This window comes from Sciurus carolinensis, chromosome 11, assembly GCF_902686445.1.
Source record: "Sciurus carolinensis chromosome 11, mSciCar1.2, whole genome shotgun sequence".
Lineage (NCBI taxonomy): Eukaryota > Metazoa > Chordata > Mammalia > Rodentia > Sciuridae > Sciurus > Sciurus carolinensis.
The window spans coordinates 24,596,251-24,608,145 of record NC_062223.1 but is presented as its reverse complement, the minus strand read 5'-3'; the positions used below and the strand labels follow the sequence as shown (position 1 = coordinate 24,608,145).

The 11,895-nt window shown below is 38.2% G+C and overlaps 1 protein-coding gene across 1 annotated transcript; it reads left to right on the top strand.

The window, feature by feature from the left end:
* Nucleotides 1-2,289: 2,289 nt before the first annotated feature.
* Nucleotides 2,290-3,243, top strand: LOC124959233 (olfactory receptor 4C46-like). The gene has a single exon (XM_047517811.1). The coding sequence runs from the start codon at nucleotides 2,290-2,292 to the stop codon at nucleotides 3,241-3,243; it is 954 nt and encodes a 317-aa protein (XP_047373767.1).
* Nucleotides 3,244-11,895: the final 8,652 nt, after the last annotated feature.

Below are 11,895 nucleotides of genomic sequence, written 5' to 3'. Positions count from 1 at the left end.
ATGTTTTGATTTGATGTAGGATTATCTGAAAAGTCTCTTTCAATTCTGTCTTATATTTTAATATTTAAAGATTCTTACTCTAAGCATAGGTCACTCTGAAAATGGGTTTGCTTCTGAACACCTATAAACATCATTAAAATCCTTTAAGACTACCAAGGTAAGTTCTTCAACAGAGCTGATGCTCATTATTGTTAGATTTCATGTACTGTGATTATTACTTTTCAACATTTTTAAATGCGATCATGGTGTATTTCACCTTCACCTTAATTTTTGGAGAGATGATATATCTCATTGACCTGATTTAACAGTGGATAGTTCAAGACGTACAAGGATGAAGCAAAGTTCCTTTAGCAACTAAAGCCAGTATTTTACATGAGACACTCTTGTTAACTAAAATAATTCACTGAGGTGAAGACAAAATGTAAATGCATCTCCCACACAAAAGACTTAATGTGAATACTAGACGGTAAAGATATCAGGTACTGACTACAAGTAAGACACGGAGAACTCTTTCTGGGATCAATGCCTATGGGTAATATAGTTCTCTGTGGCTTCTATAGAAGTAATATAGGAGAGAATTCCTTCTTCACTCAATGCGTTAATTCTGCACATCTGCTAAGTGCATATAGTTCAACATAAATTAAATTCTCAGAAAAATTGTGGGTGTGTTCATATAACCTATGAAGTGATATTCTTAATTTTCATTCCATAGATAGATGACATAGATACATGCTTTGCCAGGAAACTTAACTCAGGAAAGAAGAGTTCCAGGTAGAAGAACCAGGACTCTAAGCAGGTTTCACTGATTCTCAAGTCAAGATGTTGAACCACTGTGATAGTGGTTTTCCAACATTTCCCACAGAATCTTTGACCCACATCATAACAGTATTAGGGAAGGTAGAATAGGGTGTGAGGGACAGATGAGGCAAAGGGATTCTTCTAAGAATGCAGAAAGATTTATTTTCTAAATATTTGAGGGTTCAAATAAATCACAACATGGCTATGTGTCTGCTGAAGAAATTACTTCATGTAAAGTCTCTCAGGTAATATTTAATTAATTATAATAATTGTGTTCATGTCAAAAGAGGATTACTGGTACAACATAGCATGGCAATATAGGGTACATAAGTAAAAGCTGACAATTTGGAGGAAAAAAATAAATAGAATGAGAAAAACCTGAGTCCTCTTTTTAGCTCTGCCATTTACTTGCTGCTTGTTTTAGAGCAGAATTATTAATTTTTCTGTGTTTTATTACAAGCTAAATAAGTATAAATATACCTATAAAGTGATGGTAGTCAGTAATGACTAGTCTTAAAATAAGAATTAAATCAACAGACATTTGAAAAAGCACTTGGGATGCCTGAAGAGTTCAATGAGTTCTGGTTAGCATTGCCATTGCTAAACCACTGTGAACATTTATATCCAAGACCATTTCCTTATCTGTGCAATCAAGTAGTATGTACCACACAGTTTACTCTAAGTATTAAAGGAATCATGTGAGCAAAGCACCTTGTACCATGAAATATAGAGAGCAAACATTGCAAAGTAATGTGGCATGGGCTGTTATGAAGTTCTTGGGTTTAGTCATCCAGGATTATGAATTATTTCACAGGAGATTTTTCTGCCTACATTTCCATCACTGTTGCACTGCTGTTCTTTACATCATCTCCCAAGGAGTGTCTGCTACCTGGGGTTTCTGGATCTGGATTCCACTATTCACTGAACCTTGATCAGCTTCTTCCAGGACACACAGGGGCATTTATAAGAGTAACAACCCATATTCCCCCTTCCCCAAGTACCTTGCCATACTTGCACTCATTTTCTCAGTTATGTTTTGTAGTTTTCCTTTTCCTAATAATAAAGTTGAAAATTTTTAGATATGCAATGATGGCTCTTGCATCCATCCTCTGCCCTATTTATGAGCTTCATTGCCAAAATTTGTTCAATCTTTTACTTATACGTAGTCTCCTAAATATTAATTTAGTTTTCTACTTTCCACAGAAAAGCCCATGTATTCAGAAGGAAGGCCTCCTGACTTTATGTCTATAAAAGTTTCTCATGCACATGCTTTTTACCCAATCATCAGTCAGGAGGCATCTGAATTATCTATAGGATCCCAGAATCAACATTTTTGAATCAACAAAATCTATGAAACAAGTAGTAGAATGCATGAGATTTCACAGCACAATGCAATCCAGCCATTCTTTCTTTATTACATAGAGAAGTTTAACAAATTCAAGGTTGTACTGATGTTTTTCAGGTAATGTAATAAAGTTGCAGAGGGTGTACATGGAGAAAAGGAGCAACGTGACCGAGTTTGTTCTTCTGGGACTTTCACAAAACCCGAAGATGCAGAAAATTATATTTGCTGTGTTTTTGCTCATCTACATCATCACAATGATAGGAAATTTGCTCATTGTGATAACCATCATTGCCAGCTCACTCTTGGGCTCCCCCATGTACTTTTTCCTGGCATATCTCTCCTTTATTGATGCCTGCTATGCCTCTGTCAATACTCCTAAACTGATTGTGGATTCACTCCATGAAACCAAGACCATTCTGTTCAATGGATGCATGGTCCAAGTCTTTGGGGAACACTTCTTCTCAGGTGCAGAGGTCATCCTGCTCACAGTGATGGCCTATGACCGCTATGTGGCCATCTGCAAGCCCTTGCACTATGCAACCATCATGAACTGGAGAGTGTGCATGCTGCTAGTGGGAGTTTCCTGGATGGGAGGCTTTCTCCATGCAACCATCCAGCTCCTCTTCATCTTCCCACTACCCTTCTGTGGCCCTAATGTCATAGATCACTTTATGTGTGACCTGAGCCCTTTGCTCAATCTGGCCTGCACTGATACCCACATTATGGGGCTCTTTGTCATTGCCAACAGTGGGTTCATCTGCCTGTTAAACTTTCTCCTCCTGCTGGTCTCCTATGTGGTCATCCTGTGCTCCCTGAGGACACAGAGCATGGAGGGTAGGCGCAAAGCCCTGTCTACCTGTGTCTCCCACATCACAGTGGTGGTATTATTCTTTTTTCCCTCCATGTTTGTGTACTTGAGACCTGCAGTTACTTTACCTATTGATAAGGCAGTTGCTGTTTTCTACACAATGATAACTCCCATGTTAAATCCTTTGATTTATACCTTGAGAAATGCCCAGATGAAAAGTACCATTAAGAAATTATTTACTAGGAAGTTTCTTTCAGTTGGACAAATAAATATGCCTGAAGATCAGCATTGATTAAACTGAAAAAAGTGTCAAGATGCCCTTTGAATGATCTCATCAAGTAGCACTTTAAAGACAAAACTCTTATTCACTCAAAGCTTCTGCTTTGCTCAATCTCATTCATCAATTCATAAGATTTATCAAATTGTTATGTGCATGTATGAACATGGCATACCCTGATTATGCATAATTATAATGCAGCAATATTTTGAAATTCTGCATTGATGGAATTACAAATGTGTGAATAAAAAGGAAACAACAAACTCAGGACCATGTTGCATGTTGGAAAAATCTACCAAATTAAGACTTGGTTTTTTTATCTTTATCTATGACATTAATTCATAAGCTGTCCTTCCAATAATGACAAAATAAACAAACATTTGTATTGATGAGAAATCTTTATAACACTCAAAGTAAGCAGAACTATTATCCCCATTGCATCTGAGTATGACTAGGTTTCTGGATCATTCTATTATTTCCCATGTTACATGACCATGCAATGACAATAAATAAATACATTGTATAAATGTGCTAAATATTATTTTTTAAAAAGACTACTCTGGATACATTCTGTTTAGAAATTGATTTTCCAAACCTAAAAAACTTATAATTTTTGTAAATATCTTTTGTAAACATATATATATCACATTTTATAGTAATGCATTTTGGATAATATTATGAAATTACAGACTAAAGTTATAAACCTGAGGGACATTTAACCTTGAGTAGTAAACAACATAGATTTGATCATGTTTCTGAATTTCCTTGTACTCTTCAGAAAACTTTTTATAACTCAGATTATAAAATTATCAATGGGATAACTCACTAGAGTGATGGATCACACAAAAGAAACTTGAATGTTGCACAGGAACTCCAATTTGTTAATGCACAGCTGGACTCCATGAAGTACTTGCCTGTTAGCTAGCAGTACTTTCCCTAAAGCAGCACGAAGTATGTTCCCTGATAAGCAGTAAATGATTATAAAGAAACATAAATAAATTTGGTAAAATAAGTACTGAGGACTACAAGATTTTTTTTCCTACCCTCAATCTGATTCAGATTTGGGGTAGAATTTAAGCTTGACCACCAAAAGAAAGCACTTTTTTTTTTTTTTTTTTTTATCCTATAGGAACTGAGCAATGAGAAAGAGCTTGAGACTGACATTCTCATCATAGGAGAAAAATATTAGACCTTGATATTCTCTCAGCAAGATTTCACTATCCTATGCATGTGAGCTACTTATGACTTTTTTATGTAATTTTGAGGTATCATTTCAGTAGTGAAACCTATTTGTCAAAGTATGTTGCTTTCTCTACACAAAAGCAATTTCAGGATTTTTTTTTTTATTCAGAGATTCCTTCGCTCATTAAAAAAACACACTGACTTGAGGGATTGCCCTGAGATGAATGAAAACACACCAGTTTCTTCCTTCCCAGGGATTAAGATCCATGGAGAGACTCCCAGAAGGGAGTGGGAAAGTATAGCTGAGAGTTAAATACACATGTTAAGATGGACAGAGGGCTATTGAAGCATGCTCATGATTGACAAACACACACCTCACCTGGGGAGGGGTGTAGATGGAAAAGGATTCCTACAAGGAAAGATATAAAAATGGCACATTTTTCCTGGGTAAGGAAAGTGAAGAGGCAAGAGATTGGACCAAAGCATCCCTATGACAGGTAATACTTAACAAAGGCTAGGAGGCAAAAAATATAATTATGCAGGAAACCTAAATAATTCAACATAGTTGAGGATATTAGTTTAAATATTTATTCAGCAATTGTTTAGTGAAACTGCACACTAAGCTGGTAGAAAGGTAAATTGTAGAGATCCAAGATGGCGAGCTAGAGGGAGGCTGCATTCCTGGCCCCTTTTTAACTCAAGTTTCAAGTCTGAGACTGGAAAGTCAGAAATGGGCCAGATCTCAAAATCTTGTTACAGTTTAATGGTAAGGATCATGGAGAAAATTGAAAGTATTTTTAAGATGGCAAGCGATGATACTAGATTTTATAATTAGGTTAATGAAGCAATTGGATTTACAGTGAAAACTCAACCTACAGTTTGATAACTGAGTGCAGGGAATGAGATCAGCAGCAGAAGAGCAGAAGCCTATTGTCATGATCTGGTTGTGAAAGCCACAGATTGAACTCTGATCCTGCTGGTGAAGAGGCAGAGTGCAGTGGACACTGGAATCATGCCCCAATCCCCTCCAAAAGGCCAGTGTGCACCATACCCAGTGACCGTGACTCTGGGCTGTGAACAGTTCACAGCCCTACAATTCTCTGAACAATTACACTAAAGAAAACGGGAGCTTCGGTTCATGAATCTTTTCTACTCGCTTAGACTCCTCAAGTGGAGAGTAAAAGACTATCACAAAAGTGTAAGAATGTTGGGTCCCCTTGCCGCCAGGCAGAAAATGTTTGGAATAGAGTGAATAGTCCAGAGCAGTCAAGGCCCCAGGTTAAAGACAAATTTACTTTGATACAACATGCTTCTTAACTTGTCAGTTTCCCTCAGTCCCTGCTTGTCTGTTACCTTCATAGAAATCCCCACATCAGTTTCTGTGTCTGTGCAACACAAAATGACAGGGAGACAGACAAGTCACAGGTGAGATTCAGGTTCTGCCTCCCATGACAAGATGGATGAGGAAATTGAGAAGATGGAAGTGAGAGATCTGTGAGTCTTTGCAAGTGAATAAATCTGCTCTATATCCTGTAGAAGTGCCTTCCTGCTACCAGTAGGTGGTCTTTCCACCACTGTATAAGGATTATTCAACATTGCCTGAGGATTCTCTCATGGCCTCCCTTGAGGCAGTTGCCCTGAAAGACAGCGGTGACTCTGCTTGGGAATAACCCCACCTCCTTCATTGCTTCTAGACCCATTTCTAGATTCAAGTCTAAAGTTAAAGAACTACTAAGTGTGACCCTGACTAGGTGCTCTACACTCCAGAAAACTACAAGATTTTTTTAATGTATGTAGAAGAAGAATCCAGGAAAATATGTGTAAATGAATATCAAGTGTGGGATAATGGTGGAACAAAGTTGAATCAGGCCAAATTTATAGATGCAAGTTCACAAAGCAAATGTTCTTAGAGTCATGTGTCATAGAGTTAGGAAAGCCTCTGTTTGGTTAGTTAGCTACAACAAGGACCAGCATGTAGTCCTCATGACTGAGTTAAAAATGCTAAGCATTTAAGGATTTAGGATTAGATAGGGAAAGCTTAGAGAAATTGAAATGTACCGTGATTTGTCATGTAAGACTCACCCAACATGGATAAGTCCAATACATAACTTTTATCACAATTATGAATAATAGGTTTGTGAGAGGAGTCCTGACATCTTTGAAGATTTTGGTGATTGCTCTTCCCTGCTTGTGGAACCCCACAGTGGGAACTGTGGTCCCTGAACTGGAGAAACCTAGATGCAATGTTAATAATTGGGTCCACAGATGGTAGGAGCCAAGTGGCAGCACTCTACCTCCAAAGTCTGGGTGGTGTGGCCACCAGTGTGAACAACAAAGTTAAAGAAGAAATCTGAATAATTCTACCAGAAAAATCTATGGCCTTGGCTGGTTGATTTTAGGCTTCCTAAAAGTGAAATATTACAGAAATCCTAAAGAGTACTTGCTTGCTAGATTTCAGCAGAAAAGTTTTCAGTGAATCAAAGCAAAACTGAATTTAGAAAACAGAAAGTCATTTTACGTCAATCAACTTCCTGACTTAAGTCACTCTGCAGATTCTGAACCCCTAAAATGAAAGAAAAGTTGGGTGTATTTGAGGTAGGAACAGGAATGCTGTCTAAAATTTATGTGAACCTTTCTCCAACCCTTATTCAAGGTACCCTAAAGCCCTTTTCAGGGTAACAATTCATTAGGCAAAGGGAAATAATTAGGTACCTCTGTGACTACTGGACCCCAGATATCAATTGGCACAAATTAAAGAACACCTCAACATTAGTATGGTCCTCAAGAGGAAGATCTCATGAAGATTAGGAGATGAATGAAATTTTAATACAGCTTTTTCTCCTTGTGTGCTGTGTCCCAGACTTATTTGGTGGTTGTTTATGCTTTTATAATTAAGAAGCATCTCCACACTGGCATCCTGACCTATAGAGATGAAAAACTTATGGTGGGAAAGTGGAAGCTGCTACAACTGTCTCTATCTAGAAAAATAGGGGGAAAAATCAAAATTGTATTTTTCATGCAAAAATTGCATTCCTGGAGGCATTTCAGAGCTTATTGCCACTATGAAGACCTTGAAGGATATACCAGGGCTGATTTTTACCACATTCACCTAAACTATTTGTCCTGTATAGAATAGAGATGGTTTTAGCAAACTTAGTTGAATTCAATAAGCTTAATCAGAAGGAGACTCCAAGTGTGGCTGCTGAACCAGATATGATTTCCTTGCTTGAAAAAATTAACATATATCCCTGGTGTCTGATATGCAGCTACTAATCTCGCAAAGGCTTCTCCATACCTTTCGATAAAAGACCATCAGAAGGACTGTGGTTTCATCTAAAAATACCAGCAATGAATATTTTTTTCTCCTACCCCAGGAGAAAGTGATCCACCCTGTGACATGGTCTGCTATGATATCATAATGATTTTCTGTGGTGTCATAATGAGCTGTTAGAGTGTCAAAATTACCTCTCTTTATGTCATAATGCCCTGCTGTGGTGTCATAAGGACATGTTTTGATGTCATAATTACCTGCTGTGGTGCACAAAAGACCTGTTGTGACATCATAATGACCAGCTGTGGTGTCATAATGACTTTCTATTTAGTCATAATCTGCCATGATGTCATAATGCCCTGCTGTGGTATCACAATGACCTACTGTGGTCATAATGACTAGCCATGGAGTAATAATGACCAGTTATGAGGTCATAATGACCTGATGTAATGTCATAATAATCTGCCAAGATGTCCTAATGACCTGCCATGATGTCATAATCACCTGCTGTGTTGTTATAATGATTTGTTGTCCTGTTTTAATGACTCATTATAATGTCATGATGACCTGCTATGGTTGAGAATTCTGAGGCAGGAAGATGAGTCACCTGGGTTGAACTGTCTTCTACAGTATTTTGTTTTCTATATCATGGAATCACTAAGGTTACATTAGATAGTGGAACTATGGCCAAGTTATTTCCCAAATGTTGGTTTTATTTTTTCAGAAGGATGAAAACTTTAGATCTAAAATGAAAAATGCATTAGAGCTAAATATGTTCTTTGGATTTGTTCTCCTTTCCTTAGTCATTCAACACATGCCATCCATTTACCTAATATACCCCAAGTTTTTGGTTGGCACTAGGAGAGACACACGCATGAGAATCTCAGGGCTCATACTCTGCTCTGAGTGTAGATGGCACTACTTTACATGCAAACCAGTAATTTCAGTGACATGTGACTGGTGCTTCAAGTGTTGTGTAAACTGAAAAGTATTGGTTTTCCTTAAGTCTAAGTTTTGTTATTTATACAGATGGAATAATATCTGTGTTACAATATTTGGGGGTGGGATTAAAAAGTAATAAGCAGTGTTTAAAAGGGCCTATGCACTATCCAGCAAACAATAAATGTTCAATGCTTTTTTTTTTTTTTTTTTTAAAGGCTGATGATAACAGCAGAGGGTTGAGACAGCAAGGAAAGAGAAATGTCTGATTTTACCTGGATCTGCTAAAATCTCTGCAGAACTAGGTCTTGAAGGATGAGTTCATAGGTGGTGAAGAGAATTAGAGGGTGGATAATCATGTGAAATTCAGTGTTCTAAGTGAGAATTTTGTTTGCTGTCTAATTACTTAAGCTGTCTTGAGAGAATCCTTAAGAAAGTTAGGATGAGATCAGTTTACAAATGGCTTCATGTATCATGCCAATGGAGACATCTTTAGATAATAATGAAGAGGCACACAGATCTTTAGTGAGAGGAGTAAGGCACTCAAAAGTTATATATATCTAAACAAGCAACAACAAGTGGGAAGGACAGAGGATATTTGGTGACCTTGTACCTAAGTAGAATGATGAAAAATTATTGTGTATTATGTCTACAGCTCTTGGAGAAATGGAAAGACAACACAGCAAGAAAAACAATTCTTTTGCTTTTGGAAAAAGTTGGTATATTTGTGCTACATTAAAGTAGTCCAGGAGATGGAATTTACCACTCATCAGTGGTAGTATTTTATGGGAGCTGGCAGCACTAATACATGTGAGAATAGTTAATCTATTGGAGTGTGTGAGATGGAGGGAAATGAAATTCATGAGCACCTGCCTGAGTTATTTGGCAAGAAATGGTATTGTCAACCTTCGGTGTATCAGCATGTAAAGTGCTAAGATCACAGTGTATTCAGAAAAGAGTTTTCTAAAGGCCTCAGAAAATGTTTTTGAATTCTTGTGGTTCTCTGGTGGATTTTGTTTATTTGGTTCATTGGGTTTTAAAATCTACAATGCTTTGTTTCACCTTTAAATTTCTTTCTTTGAAAATAAAATATAGAACTTAGTCTAATATTTACCTAGTAGTCTAGTAAAATAGTGCTCCTTTAATTTTTTTAGCAGTGAACCAGTGGAAGAGACTGATTTTGACCATTTAAGTATTGGAATATATACCTTAGTTTGCCTTAGATGATAAAGAAAGAAACTTGTCTATGCTTGCTTTTCTTGTAAATGCTGCGGTATAGGTTACACTGCATTACTGTGTTATAGTGTAGCTTGGTTGTCACCGCCTGTGGCAATAATTGCGCTGGTATTTATCGGAGGGGAACTGGAAACTGAGCTACTTCTATTATCTTTCTCTTTAGTGTGCTGCTTTCTTGCTTATTCACTTGTTCCCTAGCTTATAGAGGAAAAAAAGGGTTTGAGAGGAGAGAGAGAGGGAGAGGCTTTGCATAAGAGAGAAAGAGACACTTTGCTTAAGAGAGAGAGACTTTGCTTAGGGGAAGAGAAACTACACTTTCCTCTATATCTTCTTAGTTCTGCTGCTTCTTCTTAAAGGTGCATCTTGCATCCTGCATCCTTCACTTCTGCTATCTAGAGGTGTGGCTTTACTTCTCCGTTCTGCAATCTGCAATCTGCCACTGCCTGCTTGTTCTCTCTGCTAGCTGCTGCTCTTTACCTTCTGCCTACTGCCCGTTTATATTCCCTCCAGGAGGTGGAGGGTGGGGCCACGATAGTTGAGATCAGGCAAGGAGCCAGCTGCCCTATCACGACAAAGGTTAAAGTGAGCAGGCACGAGCAGGAACACTCGGAAACACCTGTGCACTCATTGTGTGCATGGACTTAATTGAATACGGCCAATGATAAATCACCTGAGTGTGCTTATGTTAATTAACCTCCTCCCATGTGATCAAAGCAACCTCTGGCTGGCCGCCAGGTGCCATCCCAGTGCAGCCCACATGGCACAGCCCCCAACACTTGGTGCTCTGCTGTGGCAAGCATTAGTGTGCAGTCCTACATTGGGAGTTTGTCCTCATTATGTCTGATCTGATCACAGTAATACTCGTGAAGCCAAGAGAATGAACAGAAATTGATTTGGTCTTTCACTAAATGTTTCACAGTCTACTGGATCGTAATCATTACCATTTGCCATGCAGCTCTTAAAATAAGTAAGACTCAGTCTTTTGACTCTCTGTCCCAGAATAGCTAGCAGATTTTAAAAATCTGATAGATAGTGGCATATCTCAGAAGTCATGCACTCAAAATTGTTATTACAAGCTAGGTGGGAAGACAGTATCCCCACATACCCTCTCTCCATTTTCTCTCTTCATCTTCATATTTAGAAATGTCGTACATCTTCCCTGCTTCATCTTGGACACTACTCTTACTGTGGTCTGATGTCTATGTCCCCTTCTTCCCTTTCATTCCTATTATTTCTCAAGTTTTTGGATTCTATGTCCAGGTATCACCACTTCCCTTTTCCTAATTTGAGATCAATATTAAGTATATCATTCTGAGTACTGAGGGTTTCTGACCCCAGTTTTGAAAAACAGCAAATGGAAAATTACCATACCATGAAACATGCCTTTGTATGTATGGATAAGATGTGTTTTCCTCCATTGCCTGATGCATAATTGTATAATTTCACCTATCATGCGTGTTCTATTCTATTAAAGAAGAAAATAGATGTTAAAACAGTTTCTGAATCTCTGGAGCAACAATTTTATTATAAGATTTAGGAGTGATAGAAATTTATTAAGAATCATTGCTGGTATCCCAAAATATGGGAGAAAGGACAGGGAAGAGCAGGCCAGGGGAAGTGTCCCAGGAAGAACAATCTCTGATGTCTCTCCAGGTGGTGGTGGAGGGGTTCACTCATTCCCAGGTGGCTCCAGATGTACTTGTGACTGGAATCCATATGCAGAAGCCAGTGAACTTTGCTCTCCTCCCTCCTGTACCTGTTTAAATCCATGTCTGGCTGATTCTCATTCAAAAATGTTAGGATCCATGGAGCTTGGGAATCTCCTGTCTGGCTTTGTCTCTAATTCAACTGTCCACCTTAATAGGAGTTGCTTTGTTTCTGAATCCAGGCCTTCTGGGCCAATGCATGGCAAGGCGACATGCAGCCATATATTCTTAGAATACGGGTGACAACCTTCCTAGTCATCCCCTTCCAGCCATTGCTGTTTTTATGTGTACAGGCTGCTTCAGTTTCATGATTGGGTTTCCCAGTGAAGAGGG

Coding starts and splice junctions, on each gene's coding strand:
- LOC124959233 (XM_047517811.1), top strand. CDS start 2,290: ATGGAGAAAAGGAGCAACGTGACCGAGTTTGTTCTTCTGGGACTTTCA.